The sequence below is a fragment of the Natator depressus genome, chromosome 7 (assembly GCF_965152275.1).
Source record: "Natator depressus isolate rNatDep1 chromosome 7, rNatDep2.hap1, whole genome shotgun sequence".
Lineage (NCBI taxonomy): Eukaryota > Metazoa > Chordata > Testudines > Cheloniidae > Natator > Natator depressus.
In genome coordinates, this window is record NC_134240.1 from 106,192,209 (window position 1) to 106,210,323 (window position 18,115).

Sequence of the window (18,115 nt, forward strand, 5' to 3'; positions counted from 1 at the left end):
TTTTTGTGATTTACATTTATTCCTTGACTAATTTTTCTTATTAATGTACAGAATCCATAATATATGCACATAAACTCACCTATGATCTATTCCAAATATCTATAAAGGTCTCTTAAAAAAGTAAAAGTAGCCCTCCCACAAATTTAACAAATCTTTTAGCAAATTCTGGAACCTTGATCTCTGTGCCTAGGATCAAAAAGTTAAAAGCATTTCCAGTTCTATGATTTTTCAGATGTTTCTATGCCTCTTCTCAGAAGTGAGAATAATTAAAAAAAAAAAATCTGAGATAACTTAAAAATAAATTCTGTCTTAACTAGTTCTTATCATTGTCTCCACATACATTTTTTAAAAAAAAGTCTCATCCAAATGAAACATCCTATATATATGATCCCTAATGTAATGGTCCAAGAGAAAGGATATTTTCATACAATGGAATCTCATTAACCTTGGAAATATAACTAACAAATACCCCATCGGATGGAAATCTTATATTTTTATGACAGACGAAGTTGTCACTCTTCAGTCACTTCCTCTTCAGGTTGTTTAAGCTCATTCAATAAATCTTTACCAGATGCTCCTGCTTTTGAAGCAAACAGAATAGCACCCTGTTTAAAACCCAATGTCTTCAAACTTCTGGCATAATCCGCAAATACTACATGGATTAGTTTATGTAAATGACGGTTAAGGAAAACAGAACTGAGAGATAATGGAGAAGGCTCAGAACCAGGCTTTTACCAACCCCTGTCTAAGCAGGAAACGCTGAACACTGCTGTTAATCACTTGTTCACTTCTGGAACAAGATACCAAATATCATCTAAATATAACCTCTAAGCACAAATTAAGGCAAAAGTCCTAATGCACATGATTTACAAATAGCTGCTCAGCACCATTTTTCCAGATCGTCTAATGGCAGCAAATTAAAAACAGCAAAATTTTGATGAGGATCTATGGAAATTAATTTGAACACCCAGATACAACAATACAAAATTTAATATCTTGTCTTGACATATATGAGTTTTCTTATGGTACACAGATCCCATTTTTAGCAAACAGACTGCAAGATATTGGCAATAAAATAATTTGGGATGATCTACAGGACTCACTTGTGGCTTTGTCAGCTGGGAGCACCCAGGTCATCCCAAAATTCATGTAAATAAAAATCTTTATAATGGCTACAATTTTCAAGATTCAACATGTTAGCAGAAGTATACACTGGAAGAAACAAGTTCTCAGGTGGATTTTTTATTGTTAAGCTTTCATCTTACACTACACTTCGATTTATAACTTACATAATTCTTACAAGCTCAAAACTGATGATCTTTTTAGTAAACTGATGATCCTTTAGCACACACTGCAGGGGAGTGTGCCAAAAGACCTGAAATTCAATGTACATTGTGGCATACAATTTTTAAAAAGATAACTGCCTTATCAGCCTAGCTAGCTCAACCTCGCTATGTGCCCAGCAGTAACCAGCAATTTAGCCGAAGTTCCATCCGCATCAACACTCTGCCATCTGCTCCCTTCTCCATTCCCAAATTTAAAGGTGTGAATTTAGGTAGTAGTATCCATAGGTTTGCTCTTATTCTTGCTCCCTTGTTTGTTTCCCAGAGCCACTGATTTAACAGAATACAGGAAGAGCCTGGTATTATGATTTGGGTGTATATTTTCTCTCCACGCATTTTCTTATTCTGTTATTCCTTCAAGAAGTGCAGTACACACCCTGGGGGACATAATTATTAGGAGTTTCTTTTCCTGTACAGACTAGCTGATTTTTTTTTAATATATATATAAATGTATATATATATATAAAATGTGTGCGTATGTGTGTGTATGTGTATATATATATACACACACACACACACACACCCCGTATATCTTTTGGAAAAGGATATTTGTATCTTCATTAACTTCAATTGTGCCATACTTCAGACACACCTCAACAAATAAGGCAGCTCTATCAAAATACCTCATGCTGTTGAAAAGAAAAAACAAACAAACTGTTAGGACAGGAAGATTTAAAAGTTCAAACCTTTTTGATCTGGCTTTTCTAACTCTATAATTCAAGAGTATTCAATGAGTTGATCTTTGATGCTAAAGTTTTGAAAGGACAAGGTTCAATTTACTAGCTCTGAGTAACAGCTGTTATAAAATGTTAGCACTCGTTTAGATGCTGGCACCTTTAAAAGCTGCTGAAAATTTAAAATGCCAACATGTTCCCTTGAAATTACAGAAAAAGCATCAGTACAAGCACATAGACAAGGATGACATGCTGTTGAAGTAACTGTCAACTAAATAAAACAGAACGAATTGTTCAAAAAATGAATTAAATGTAAGAAGTTCACAGAAAAACACATATTTCCTGATCATACGTTCAGCTGACAATTTTGGACAAAGCAGTGTAGAGAATGTGCTCATTCAGTTCTACCTGTGCAGCATCTCTGCAACTCTTGTAAAACACCCTAGCGATAAGAGGACAAGGATGGCCTTGGATTTCTGGTTAACTTGGGGAGAGCAAAGGTGATCAACCCAACGTTTCAAGACATCAGCACACTCCTCTGAATTCAAACGAACCTTTGGGAGATAAAGAAGACCCAAGTCTGAATGCACCAACTGCTATATAACTAAAGAAAACATTTCTATGACAAGCCACGTACAAGTTTACTACATTATTTTATCTGATTGTAACTTCATTACAACTCAGCAGATTCTTACTCAGAGTTTCTCTCAAGTTACCACTTCCCAAATGCACTGGTCCCTAGAATGGTAATAATGAGGAAAATGAGAAACACAAAAAAGTTCTCAGATTACTTAAACCTTGACATAGGAAATCAGGCTTGCTTGCTATGCATTCCATTACATGTACCCCTGATGGTATGCAGAAGTCTTCCAGGGGGTACATCAACTCATCTAGATATTTCCCTAGTTTTACAACCGGCTACATAAAGAGCACTTGTGAAGTCAGTACCAACTAAAATTTCATACAATGACTTGTTTATACTGCTCTGTATACTGTACACTGAAATGTAGAGTACAATATTTATATACCAATTGATGTATTTTATAAGTACATGGTAAAACCAAGAAAGTAAGCAATTTTTCAGTAATAGTGTGCTGTGACACCTTTGTATTTTTATGTCTGATTTTGTAAGCAAGTAGTTTTTAAGTGAGCTGAATCTTGGAGGTACGCAAGATAAATCAGCCTCCTGAAAGGGGTACACTAGTCTGGAAAGACAGAGCCACTGCACTAACAGGATTCACTGCAATCAAAAGTGTCAAGGAATTAAATACAATGGGAGAAATGTCAACTTCTCCTGAAGATCTAAAAAACCAAAACGGGCAAATAAAAATGGGACTCATCGATTTGGAAAAATCTATATTGCCCCACTCCCTTACCTCTTCCAGTGAAATAGCTAAACAGATTGAAATTTTTATTACTTTAGGATAGACACCCATGAAAGTGAAATATATTATCTTTTTATTATTTTAATTTTTTTCCAGACATTAAAATAAATCACATAAGGGATATACAATTTTACAAAAGAAAAATGTAGACAACAATCAGAACAGGTTATTAAAATGTCTTTGACAAATCTTTGGTGACAAACTCGAAAACTGGGAATTTTGACCATTGTTAGTCCCCAATCCTACAATCCGATCCATGCAGGTGGGCCTCTGTGCCCATGGGGAGACCTTCTGGGGCTCCCTATGGGAGAAGGTGTCTGCCGGCAATGATCCAGTTGCAGGGTTGGGACATTATAGCTTAATGCATTGGAAAGAACTCTTCTCATTGATATGTTTCTGAATTGATACTGAATGTTCTTCAAGTCTGACGGACCTCGAAATCCACACTAATCTCTATAAATATACATCTTGAGGCAGGCCTTTTATGTTCATAGTTTAATTTATACTTATTTTATTTCCAATGTTCTGCAAGCTGTTAAAGTAAAGAAAATTTCTTTTACGACTAAGTAAAAGATATAGAGATAGTTACAGGTGGCATTGTTGACTAGGTCATGGGAAAAAATGTAGACCGTAACCAATGAATATAATAACAATGAACAAAGTCATCAGTGTACTTTAGTTGCGAGCTAACTGAATCATTGACAGTATATAAACAAAACCAAATGCCACTGCAGTTTAAAATAAGCCAAAAATTGATGCAGGGCTTCTTTGTACTATCTGGGTAATAATCTGGATTGAGCAATTACATACTTTTGCAAGCCATGCTGCACGGTTCCATTCTCCATAGGTTTGCAAATAACGACACGCATCAGCAGCTTTATCTATTAGACTGAGCAACTGCACTCCCTCTGGAAAATAGAAGTAGATTACCTAAAACTTGACTCTCAACTAATGGGAAAAAAAAAAGTTGCTCTTTAAATGCAACAGATCCCCCCAGAAAGGGTCCCTTGCTGCCTCTTGGGATACAGGAGCTCCACAAAGTCTCCAGTTCTTAACACCCACCTCTTCATGCATTGTAGAGCTTTGGAGCTCTGAAGGTTATCCACGACACCATCTCCCTTTGCCTTACATGACATTTGCAGAGCTTAGAAATGCTCCACAAAGTTCTAACCTCTCCTCTGCTTCTCTTTGCCTCAAACAGACATGCTAAGGAGATCACTGGACCATGTAGACTTAATCGGTGTCACAGAATTATACCAAACAACAAGCCCGATTTCTGCAAATCATCCTTTAACTTTTTTTTTTTTTTTTTTCAAAAAGTAGCCTAGGCCCTAAAAAAAAAAATATTAACAAAACAGAGTAATATGCTTAAGAAATGTCTAATCACCTATAAACATAAGTAGTTCCACCACATGACTTCAGAAATTCCAGTCACCTTACAACAAGCATCTATTACATGAGGTAGAAAAACACAAAGATATAGTTCTAAGAGTCTGTTTATATATTAATGGGTTTGAAACAAACTGAAATATAGAAGGCCTTTCATTTCCAACCTGTGTGTTTTAATTTTATCCAATAAATATGCTTTTGTTTTCATTAGGAATGTGACAGCAACCTTCTTTGGGAATAGCAATAAATTGCAAACAGATTCATTTCTGGAATATGGTTTGCAATAAAAAAATAGACTGACTTGTTCAGCCTTCTTTTGAAGTACTTAAAATTATGTCTAATGCTTTTTGTACATCTGCAAACCCTATAAAACAAGCACCCTATACGGTTTACTGTAAAATGAGGCTGTCTGTCTAACCATATTAATTTCCATAATAATTATCAGTATTGATTGCTTACAAACAAAAGGAAAACACATATTTTACCTGCTAGCTTTCCATTTGCTATCATGTTGGTTGCTACCAGTTTAATGGTGCTTTGAGAAGGACCTGATGAAGTGACAGTAGTGACCAAACATGCCTTGAGTGAATCACAGTAGTAATGTGGGTTTTCTGCATTTGTCTCTAATAATAGTTGTACTGCTCTGTCAGTCTGGTGAGAAAAAATAAAATTACATCATCTTAAAAAAACCCCCACTTTTGTTTGGATGTTTTTTTTTTAAACAAAAACAAAAAAACAACAAACAGTTATAGTAACAGAGATAAAAGGAAAAAATCTATTTTTTCAAGTTTGTTTACTAACTTGACTATAGTCCCAATTCAAGATTGCACCTTATTTAGCACACATGCTCACTTAAGCACACTTAAGCACACTTAAGCACACATGCTCTGAATAGGGATAGGGTTAAAGCACAAGCTTAAGTGCTTTCCAGAAAGAGGGCCTACATAGGGGAAACAGTCAGTCTGGTGAGAAAAAATAAAATTACATCATCTTAAAAAAACCCCCACTTTTGTTTGGATGTTTTTTTTTTAAACAAAAACAAAAAAACAACAAACAGTTATAGTAACAGAGATAAAAGGAAAAAATCTATTTTTTCAAGTTTGTTTACTAACTTGACTATAGTCCCAATTCAAGATTGCACCTTATTTAGCACACATGCTCACTTAAGCACACTTAAGCACACTTAAGCACACATGCTCTGAATAGGGATAGGGTTAAAGCACAAGCTTAAGTGCTTTCCAGAAAGAGGGCCTACATAGGGGAAACAGTAAATTGCGTATGCAGTTTTCCCTGTTTGTGTGGTCTTTCACAGAGCAACAGAGGAAAGAAAAGCAACTTAAAAAGTAGGGGTGAAATAAGACTGTATAAGCAAAGAAACTGGTCAGGTACCCAAAGGGTGGTACCTGCAATAACCTAGCACATTTTTTTTGAAATTCACTGTATTTAAAGTTGATAGGTTAACGAATTATGGAGAGATATGAAAGGCATTATGTATACTTAGTAAAATCTGATTTTAGGCTGCACTGGTTGTGTTGGTATATTATCTCTTTATTCATGTCAAATCTTTTAGATCTGACAGGAGTCATTGACACCACTATGTCTTCTTGTAAACTTGCATACCAATACTAGCAGTTTTTCCCTGAAAATACTAAGCTATCTGAGCAGCTTGATTATTTTCTTTCAGAGAACTCAAAGGGTAGTATCTGTTTGGTCATCTGACTGAAGAAAGATCCACGTGGAGTTCCAAAAGAAGGATGGGTGTTGAGGTGATTTTCGTATGTGGATGACACTTAACTCTGTTTCCATTTCATTGGACCCAGATGGTGCAGTGGAACAACACACCCAGCTGTCTAGCCAAGACTGGGTCTTGCCTGCAGGCTAGGTTGAAGAAACTCAGCCTAGATAAGACAGACATAACGTTGTCTGGATAGAGGAAGTATTGAAAAGAACACACAAAACCCACAGAAACAGGTAAGGGACATTACAAACAAACAAGCCACCCACAAACCTGCCCCAGGAGAAGAAGTTGGTCAGCACATTTCCTGGTGTGGTCATAGGTTGATCTTTTAACCTCCTGTAGATGTACCCTTTCAAGCTGAAATTTCTGCAGAGAAAAATTAAAATGATTACAAATCTGAGAATAAACTAGCTAACATATGAAATTTTCCATAATATGAATTGGAAACACCTGCAAAAATATGTGATCTTAAAAATATATATAAATTTGAAGTACATACAAATGATCTTATAAGCCTAGAATACTATTTATTTATTAAACCACAAAAAAAGCCCAGCCTTTAAATAGCACTGAGTGCTTTAAGTTCACAATAACAAGTACACTGAGATAAGGGTAAAACTCCATTATTAACACACAGTCATGCACCTTTTACTTTGAAATAAAAGTGAGGCATTTATATGTAGGAGCTTTAAATTCAAAAGGGAAGAAATGCTCGTCATTTTGTTGATTTAGTCACACACCTACTAAATACTATTTATAAACGGTTTTCAATACCTGGAAGTAGGAATTTTCACACAGTATGTCATAGCATATATCCAACGGGTTGATTAATTTTTCTTGCAGACTATCTGTAGTTTTTGTAGTTTGTGCTTTTTCCTGAGAGAAACTGTACAAATAATGGGAAGCAACACTCCAAAAATGCAGTTCTGATTCATCCCCATAGAGTCTGAGAAGTCAAAAACCAAAATGAAGCAAACCCTACCATTATACGTTGTAGCTACAACATCAGACTAGTTTAAATTCCCAGCACCCCCCAATACAATCACTTGTAACCATAATACTTATTCATTGTAGATTTTTTTCCACATACTACTAGTAATTGTTCTGTATTTTAAAATAATTTCTTTATTCAGAGAATAAGGTACATTCTTTTCGGCATCACAAATATTGTGGGTTACCAATAAGACTTATATATGACATCACAAACAATGATCTCTTTGGAAATATGTTCGACAAACTAGGAAGTAGCAAGTTGGAGGAAAGACTTTTACAAGGCTAGTTAAAGCTCAGTAAATCCCTCCACAAACTAGTTTAGCGAAGGCATTCAGAACCTAATCTATCCTTAACTTAATTTTCTGGGTTGCTTTATGCTTCACCAGGAAAAAAATCAATCATAAAAGCTACGAAGCAACTAAAAATGCAGAACAGGTTAAAAATTATCATTTGAGCAGAACAACAACATGACAATGGTCATGGAATTAAAAAAGAGCCCCACTTTCTCTTTTCCTTTGCTTGCATATGGGCCTAGGTTTTAGGTTGTAAACTCTTTGGGAGAGAGATTGGATTCTATATTCTAGTAAAGTACCGAATACACTTTTGGGCATTGTACAAGTAACAACTACTATTCCACTGTGGGCACGGTCGTTTCTTATACCTTTCTAAAATGCAATTCTGTTCAATCACGTTAAAGGAGTCTTTTCACTGTAATATAAAACTCAGTGCAAATACAAATAATTCACTAAGATAATAACTTAGACCCCATCCTTGAAATACATACACATTCCTAACTTTATGCACATCATTAGTGTCATTCATTTTAATAATACTATATACATGCTTAAAGTTAAGCACATTTGTAAGTGCTGACAGGGTCAGGATTATTTAGAAAAACCTTTCGACTTTATCTGAATCTCTGTTACCTTGCAACCAGCAAACATCTCTGCAACAGAGTAAATTCAGGATCAAGCACAAGTTTCTTGACGTCACTGCAAAAGCAGAAAGTCATATCTGATCTGTATGTAATATGCTGTGCTGGATTTTTAAAAAACAAGTACTGTATATTACATCTAGGAATTAAAGTTTACAAATGAAAACAAGACTTTTATTTCTTCTTGTCAGACAAGGAAAGTAGAAGTTTATCTCATGCTGACCTGAACAAAGGCCTCTATCAAATAATATTTCATCACGGCAATAGGAACTATACCAAGTTTAAGTATGTCGAAATCTTTACAGGAGCAATTCACTGTTTATCAGTTTTAATAGTTAAAATCAGTCTGTCAAGAATGCCTTCCGACTTACATGTATTGCAATAAATGTGAACTACCAGAAGAGTATACCTGAAACTGTAATATTGGTTTGCAGCAATTCTAAATATTATAAAATTAAATTAATAACAATGTCATAATTATGTAAATATAATCTGGATGGTGTCACTGGACATCAAATACATCTATTATAAATCTATGAATTCAGGTTTTGCATGCATTTTTCTGCATACAAAAGAAAATTAGTCTTTTTTTTGGGTTGAGGGGAAGAGCTTCCAGTTTCTTGGCTGCAAAGACTGCCTTAATAGTTTAAATGAACGTACTGCCATCTGTTGGCTATGCAACCAGGGAGACTGATGTAATATCGTCAGAAGTATGAACTTCACCCATGAAGAGTAACTTATCTTGAAAGGGTAGGATTTTCAAAAGGACCAATGTGATATTTTTCTGGTTAGGGTTTAAAATTCTGCATAATGTTTCGAATGATACATTTTTTTTTAATAGGCTGCACCCATTTGGCCCAGACAGCACTCTGAGGAGCAGACATGTTGAGAAACAGGTGCTAATAAACTGTGAATGCCATCTGAATTTAAATGCTGAGTATTCTTGGGCCTCTGGCTGGCAGCCACCGTTGTCTGTGGCATCAACAATGTGACAACCTAAATGTCTCAAATTAGACATGAGTTTCATCCCACTTTAATGTTTAATACAGTAAATTATTCTGACTGTCAAGCCAATATTAAACAATTTGTTTTAAGAAAGAGCTCCGATTTGGTAAGAATGCTACCGTTAACTTTTCATTAGACAAAGCAGGTCATGAAGTAAGTTAAATTTCATTTATTGTAACAAGTACTTATCTTTAAGCACAATCAAATGTTTTAATACAAAAATAAAGTTATTCCACAGTGGCTGCTAAATGAAAAACCAATCATTACAACTTTTGCTGCTGCAATCTCATTCAAAGCAGTATTTTGTTAAAACATTAATAAAATGGTGCTTACTTGGACAATGAATTCAACTGTTTTTGAAGCAGATTTTTAATATTTTCATTCTCTGGATAATCACTGCAAATAAAACATTTGATTTAACAGGAATATATATTCTAAGAATTTTATATTTCCTCATAACTATATTGGCAATATTATCTGAAGTGGTGGAAGAGTGTTGGCTATGTACAACACGAAACATGGTGGAAGCCAATTTAATGTTCTCATGTCCTTAATAAAAAAACAGTTTAGACAGAAAATCTTGGACATCAGTTACTAGTTTCCAAGTACTATTCATGGCCTGTTCTTCATTCCTGCTCACCCTCATTACTCCCACATCTGTGTTATTGTCTCCTTTCTCTTCGCATTTCCTTCTTACCCACTTACCTTTAGGTCTCCCCCTTTTTATGTTGCTTGCCCATTCCTAATCCTCAATCCCGCTTGTCTCAAGTTTTTTTCCTATCTCCTCTTCTTTCTCTATTGCTTACTCCTGCTTATTTTCAGCAATAATAAATCCAATCTTGACCATCCTCTTATTCTTACCTTTTATGCCCAACGTACCCACTGTTACCATGGCTTTCCCACACTGGTCCCTCACTCATCAATCTCACCCCCATTTCCACCTCTTTTTCAACTACAGTAGAACCTCAGAGTTACGAACACCAGAGAGACGAACTGACCAGTCAACCACACACCTCATTTAGAATTGGAAGTATACAATCAGGCAGCAGACACAGGGAGAAAAAGCAAATACTGTACAGTACAGCATTAAATGTAAACTACAAAAATATAAAAGAAAAGTTAAAAAAACATTTGACAAGGTAAAGAAACTGTTTCTGTGCTTGTTTAATTTAAATTAAGATGGTTAAAAGCAGCATTTTTCTTCTGCATAGTAAAGTTTCAAAGCTGCTTTAAGTCAATGTTCAGCTGTAAACTTCTGAAAGAACAACCATGTTTTGTTCAGAGTTATGAACAACTTCCATTCCCGAGATGTTCAGAACTCGGAGGTTCTACTGTATTCTAGAATGCCCGCTTTCATAAAAAGACCATCCCCAATCTATTCACCTCTCACTCCCTTACATCTTGAACTCATAGAAACCTAGATTTCCCCGTACAACAATGTAGCCTTAATTTTCAAAAGTGGTTCATGAATTTGGGTGCCTTACTTTTTAGGTGCCCAACTTGAGAAACCCGAAAGGGACCTAGTTTTCAGAGGGTGGGTGCTCAGTACTTCTGAAAACCACTCCCTTTAAGGAGTCTCTGGTTAGGCACCCAAAAATAGAGGCCCTCAAAATCACTACTCACTTTGGAAAATGTAGGCCAGCATGCTTGCAGCTGTTCTTTCTTATGGCAGTCTTTACTTCTCTCACATCCTCCAAACTGAGGGCTTGCCCACACAAAAACTTAGTTGTCAGCAAGCTAGTGTGTGAATCTACCCCACACTGGCCTGCTGTACAATAAGTGTCCGAGTTGACCCTGCTGCTGTGCACTGAAATTCCCAACTGAGCTTTAATGTATTCTGTTTCAAGGCAGCATAGATCAAAGCATACAAGGGAATTTTTAGAGCATGGCAGCACAGTCCACCTGGACACTTAGAGCACGGCAGGCCAGTGAAAGGTATAGTCACACTCCAGCTAGCCATGAACTAAGTGTCCATGTAGACAAGCCCTGAGATGGCTCCCAAAGGCTGCAGTGGAAGTGTCTATCTTCTCTTCTCTTGCTGTTTGCATCCCCTTGCTCTTTCTCATTCCATTTCCATTTTTGATCAATACCCCATTCAACTCCCTATTCCCTTCCCTTCAAAGCTGAAATCATCTGCTCCCCAATGGACTCACTGCTCTCCATCTCATCACAAACCGTCATGCTTCTCTTTGAGGAGTTCAAGCTTCATGATGGCGTCCTGCCTAGCCCCTTTAGCTTCCACCTCCTTACCATCTCATTTGACTTATGTACTTCATAGAATCATAGAATATCAGGGTTGGAAGGGACCTCAGGAGGTCATTTAGTCCAACCCCCTGCTCAAAGCAGGACCAATCCCCAATTAAATCATATATATTTTCATTTGCATTAAGGCCATATTAATAATATATATCATGCAAATAAGTTTGCATATATTGACCATATCATTTTGCACATTGATTATCTTCTTAGATTGCAAACTCTTTAGGGCAAGGTGTGCATCTTCCTATGGTCTGTATGTTGCCCTGAACAATCCTCATGGGGTCTAAGCTACTTCCCTATAAATAATAAATGTTACATCCTGATAAGGTGCTCCATTCCGATAGGAATCTGCACCACTAAAGAGGAAACATGATCATTAGTGTAAGGGAAAGGGCACTTGGAATTACTCTCTAGTGGCCACCTCTAACTTTGAAATCACCTGCTTTTAGAATGAAAACATATTTTTGTTTTTTTGATGCAATATGTTGCATGAGTTTCTAATTCAGAGTACAGACAATTGCTATTGTCTTAAAAACGTAGGGGCTGTTTTCAAAGATGAAGGTAGGTTGGTGCCACTTGAAATAAAACAAACCTTTGACCTCACATCGCTCTGGTCTGATGAGAGGGAAGTATTGCCCCTCCATTCCGACTACTCGTTAAGTGCTGAAGTTCACTCATTTAACAACCTCCTCCCAAAGAATACACAGGGGACCTGCATGTGATAACAGTTAAAAGTTTGAACAGAAAATTAAAACAAAGCCTTACATGTGTAAAATATCTAGAGTACATTTATCATTCCATGGCTGATGCAGCAAGAAGGCTTTTAAAGCTAATGAGGCCCTTGGAACAAGGAGATAAGGGCACCACACAGGCTCTGAAATAGAAGAAAGAAAGTGAGGAGGGAAATGAGTCATATTCAAGATCTATGAGTAGCTAACCTCTAATGACATATCATTTAACAACTATAAAATATATAGGTAGCTGCCTGTAACAGAAGATAAAATATTAGATGTTAGGCCAGATTGTAATCCCAGATGTACAGCATGGATCATTGCACATGGAAGTCTGCTGCTACACATGAGCAAAAAGATTTTCTAGGAGATACAGTTAGTCACTAGACATTTACAATCAGAACCTGGTCTCCTCGGTCTTTGGCTTTTAGTTTAGTTAAAATCTGGTTGCAGATGAACTTGCAAAGTAAAAGTAAAATTTGAGTTAAGCAGAGATGTATGTGGCAGGATGCTTCTATAAAGCAGATGTGAAAGAAATTCATACAAGATATGCCAGAATGCCTCATCCTTACACATCACAATTACTATGGACTCCAGTGAAACTGAGTCTTTATCACAGTATTCAGGAATATCTGTACTGAAAACAGGAAGCATCAATATGGTTTTATAGGGAGGGAATTAAACTAAACGTATATCAATACTGAATGCCTCAAAAAGTCTGGTCAGTAGGGATACTTGTGCTTAACTCTTGCCATAATGAATAAGACTGGTGGTCCATCTAGTCTGGTATCTAGCCTCTGACACCAGTAAGATACTCCAGAAGAAGGGGTTAGATTCCCTGTCCTAGAAAATTACTGAATAATCTGCTCCTATGGGAAGTTTCTTTCTAACCTCCAACTATTAGTGGTTTGCTTAAACACAAAACTATGATGGCTTTTATTTCTTATATTTTCTATCTTATCTCATGTAACCTGAGAGTGTTTTCATTATTGCTATAAATGTCTAATCCTTTTTTGAATCACACTAAATTCTTGGACTCTGTGATACCCTGTTCTTTAAGCACGACAGGTTAATGAAATAAATATGCATTGACAGAGTTTAATTTTCAGGTCTCAAAAGATAATTTATGATAACTAAACTATCCTTCAATGATGCTGATCCCACTGTTACTTGTCTTTCGTCAAAACTATAGCCTTCATAGTGTCAGGAGAAAACAATCCATTTTTATTTTAGACAAAGTTAGCAAAGTATATTAAATCAGAATATCTATCAAACACAGCATCAAATGATGATACTCTTACTCTCATTAAGTAATACCTTACTCCACAAGTAGTCTCAAAGATTTTAATGGGATTGGCCACAATTTGAAAAAACTGGATCATCTTCAAGTGACGATTTTATGTATTAACCATTTTAGCTGCACAGTTCATCCCAAAGACAAAAGAATGTAAAAGCAATTTTTTGTAAGAACTTATGCTAGCTAAAAACATGTAAAAAGTCAGATAACAAGGCTGTCAGAAACTGATGCACTTCTACAATTTCATGGAAACATCCACGTTGGCCAGTCATTGAAACAGTCAATGAGCAGGATTCAAACTCTGGAAATATACAGCAGTATAACAAAAGCAATTTTTCATGTATCACAAACATGACTAAAACTCATGCTGTGTATGTGAATGACTGTTCTAATGCAATGAATTTATACATTCATTTGCTGCATATTTATGCAGATAAAACTAAAAAAGCAAAATATGAGTTATTTAGAAATATCAAAAGCTGTATATCCTATTATTATAAAACTGATCCATATTCCCAAAGTTTCTGGTGTTTGTAAGCTACCTCATCTTCTGTCTTAGACTGACAGTTTTAAATAGTAAAGACTATTTTGCACACCCTTCCAAATGAAATATACTGTGGTCTGTAGTAAAAGAGAAAATTCAACACACATGAGCATTAGGTGCTCTTGAGATCTCTCAGACCTGTTAATTCTTGTTCATCCATTCTAAAACATGTTGACTTCATAGTTGTCTCTAGAACTCTGATGCACCCATCATCTGATGCCAGGATCACTTTGTCTGAGGTACACCAATCCACATCCAGTATTCGGAAGTTGACATTTCTTCCACTTCTTAAACTGCTTACCATCTGCACCTTGAAACATTAAGACATTTTCGCTTTTAGTAATGCTGTTAATCACACTGGTCAAGATTCTGTGTTGTGCCTCCCAGAGGTGTTTCACAGAACTCGCAAGAACATTCCTCAGACATCATTCCTCGGGGAAAGGATTACAGGGTCATAGCCTACTCTGCCTGTGAAATCCATGGAATTCAAGTGTCTATGGACCTCTGGAGGGAGGAATGCAACTCCAACTACGTAAGATGAATCCCAGAATTTTTAAGAGCATTTTCCCTAATACAGATTTTTCTTGCAGGAGGAGAAGCATGGCCAATGTTAATATAAGTGTCTGGCCTTCTCATATCCTCAAGTGAGTTAAAACCAAGCTCTGAAGATAAGACAACTTTACAATTCCATAAATGTAGATGTTCATTAAACTTTGATAAAGTTTTTGGAAGGGAGATTTTTCTACTTCTAAGTGAGAGTTCAAAACAACATATACAACTCAAACTCACGGGAAGAGTGGTAAAATTGTATATTTCAATAGAGTGTCAGCTTTCATAATGAAAGGCACTTCTCAAGTGAAAACAGATTGAAAAAATTAAAAACGAGAAGTCCTTTGTGAAAGGCTGGGTAACTATTATACCAATGTCAGCAACAGATTAAGTATTATTTTAATCAGATTGCTTGGGCACCTGACAGTCTCTAATTCAAAGCAGCATATTTTGTACACACGGGAATACTGATAAGAAATAGATGTGCACCTCTTTTGTGTCCCAAACTTCAGCTCCATCAGTGTACATTGTTATCACTTTTTGATTTCCTTTCCCAGGGGCAAAGCGTATTTTTCTCACCCAGCTTCGGTGTGTGGGGATCCCCCTGGGGACAAAAGGACAACAGGTTCAATTTCATTCTCAGGAACAGATATGCCACAAGTTGTTAATATAAATTCTCCCTTAAGCATTTACACTTTAATCCTGTATAAATTTGTAGAACTAAACTTCCAAGGCTACCTAAATAGATTAGCAAAAGCCCCACAAAATATCAAAAATTGACAGCGCTATTAAAAAAAAGTGGTCATGGGAGTGGAGAACATTTAATACTATTAGTTATCAAAATTTATAATGAAATAAGATTTCTTGGATTAAACATAACAGGCAAGCTCTCTGCTTGGTGTGAATCATCATCAATTTCATTTAAGTCAATGGAACTATACCAGTTTACACTAGTGAGAACATTCTATATCACAGAACCAGAAATTAATGGTGAATTTGGTATAAGTGATCATGACTTGATCACATTTATAATGTCCGAACCAGTGATGTATATACTTGATGCTTTAAAATGGCCAATTTCACAAAGCTGAAACCAATTATGAGCCAGATCAGCTGGGAAGAAGAATTTAATCAGAAAAATGTGAATGATAATTGGGAATGGTCTAAGGAAACTTTACTAGATGCCCAAAAAGCCACAATCCCACACTGAGGAAGACAGTCATATTGGTTAAAAAACAAAGACCTGGTTTAGGGGGTAAGTGAAGGCAGCTATAAAAAAAAAAAAATCATATAACAGATAGAAGAAAGGAGTGAGTTGATTACAGTCTAGAAGTACCTATATGGGGAACAAATATTTGATAGTGGGCTCTTCACTCTAGCAGAGAAAGGCACAAGAAGATCCAAAAGCTAGATATTGAAGCGACACAAATACAGACTAGAAATAAGGAGTAAATTTTAAAGAGTGAGGGTAAATAAACAAAGGAGCAATTTACCAAGGATCATGGTGGATTCTCCATCACTGGCCATTTTAAAATCAAGATTGAATGTTTTTCTAAAAGATATGCTCTCAGAATTATTTTGGGGGAAGTTTTGTGGCCCGTGTTAGAGGTCAGACTAGATGATCACAATGGTACCTTCTGGCATGGGAGTTGTAAATCTATTAACATGGCCCAATATCTCTCTGGTTAATCACTCTCTGCTAGGACATGACTGAGAATTTTCATTTTAAAAATACAATCTTGAATCGTCTATTGCAGAGAAAAAATAAAAAAATAAAAAAGTTTTACCTTTCCTTCATTTCATATGAATAAGTAAGATTTTATCCACACTCATACCTGGATACTCTTGCTTTCAAATCCCAGAAGTTTAAGTTTCCATCAACATCTCCAAGAACCAACGTATCTCCTTTCCATGCAATACAAGTAACGCTACCCATGCTTCCCTGCAAGTATTTCAGAAGAAGAAGAAAACTGTAATTAATAGTAGCATACATCAGCATAAACGTATCAGTACGGATATTTCCTCTTTTTCCATAATAGATAAATCTAATGGGCCAAATTCTTCTCTGTTACAACAAAGCAATTCAGCTGAATTTAATGGAGTTGTTCTGGGTCAGAGGACAGAATCTGCCACATCATATTTTTGAAGACCTTTTGTCCTGAATGAAGTGTTTTGTATTTTCACCTTTGGGATTTTAAAGCAATGAAAGATTTGGGGTTTTAAAGCAATGAAAAGCTTTTGTGTCCCTAGCTGCATGTAAACCCCAAGCGACAGGACTGAACTATCAAACACTCACAGGACCAACAAACTATACTAGGAAATAGAAATAAGAAGATTCCAATTTGATAGATAAATTTATCTGAGCCTTCATGTTTGATGCCGGAAAGTGGCTGCACTTCAGAGAAGCAAAAGAATTGTTAAAAGGTCCCAAAAAGAGAGCTCTGACCCATTACAAATCTGTAGTGAACCAGAGCCCTTTCTGTTCAATTCACGATTTGAATGTCACTACAAAAGAAATTACAGCTGAACAAATGATTAACTTAAGAGAAACTCATACCAAGGTTAATTATTAGATGGCAACATTCAGTTTTTGAACACTGAAATACAACATGAAATTTTAATCTAAAATGACAAAAGCTGTAATTAGTCTGCACCTAGATATTAATATTTCTTGTTCTACAAATTGGTCTCAAGTTTTTTGTTTTTTTTTCAGGTCACAATGTAAAAACCATGATTGAAAAAGTGTTACGTGTAGCTCAGATAATGCATTTTCCAACCAATAATTCTGTTGTGCCCCAGAAGTAGGAAAAACGATGATCTAGTAGACAGGCTACCAGACTTGAACTCAGGAGACCTCAGTTCAATTCCTAGCTCAGTAAAGGCTTCCTGTGTGATCTTGAGCAAATCACTTAATCTGCCTATGTCTCAGATGGGAATTGCAGGGGTGATATGAAGACAAAATTCATTAGTGACTGTGAGGTGCTCAGATTCTATGGTGACGAGGTCCATGTAAGTATCTAGATGAATAGTTAGGTTTTCCACAAATTTACTGATATAAAAACAACCCATCATATAACATGAAAAGTGACATCCTCCCAACTTATGACTAAAAAGTGTCTGCAAACATTTTTCTCCTTGTTTGACAGGTTATAATGTATTATTTACCTGTAAAATTGTCTCTGAAGATAGGAGCTTACAAAAAAAATATCCGAGATCTTGGGTCACTAAATCCATTGGCACAGACAGTGCCAATGCTTAAAGACTCCTGCCTCAC

At 36.1% G+C, this 18,115-nt stretch overlaps 1 protein-coding gene across 2 annotated transcripts in view; it reads right to left on the bottom strand.

The window, feature by feature from the left end:
• Positions 1 to 232: 232 nt before the first annotated feature.
• Positions 233 to 18,115, bottom strand: part of WDR11 (WD repeat domain 11) — a 72,906-nt gene continuing 55,023 nt past the window's right edge. For both annotated transcript variants that reach the window (XM_074959237.1, XM_074959235.1), the window contains exons 17-29: positions 16,677 to 16,783; positions 15,331 to 15,445; positions 14,431 to 14,602; positions 12,486 to 12,594; positions 9,795 to 9,857; positions 8,449 to 8,514; positions 7,304 to 7,475; positions 6,800 to 6,895; positions 5,277 to 5,442; positions 4,213 to 4,310; positions 2,426 to 2,571; positions 1,890 to 1,972; positions 233 to 667 (exon numbers count right to left, since the gene is read on the bottom strand). In XM_074959237.1, the coding sequence (XP_074815338.1) occupies positions 513 to 667; positions 1,890 to 1,972; positions 2,426 to 2,571; positions 4,213 to 4,310; positions 5,277 to 5,442; positions 6,800 to 6,895; positions 7,304 to 7,475; positions 8,449 to 8,514; positions 9,795 to 9,857; positions 12,486 to 12,594; positions 14,431 to 14,602; positions 15,331 to 15,445; positions 16,677 to 16,783 (1,548 nt within the window). In that variant the 3' untranslated portion in view covers positions 233 to 512. The remainder of the gene's footprint in view (positions 668 to 1,889; positions 1,973 to 2,425; positions 2,572 to 4,212; positions 4,311 to 5,276; positions 5,443 to 6,799; positions 6,896 to 7,303; positions 7,476 to 8,448; positions 8,515 to 9,794; positions 9,858 to 12,485; positions 12,595 to 14,430; positions 14,603 to 15,330; positions 15,446 to 16,676; positions 16,784 to 18,115) is intronic.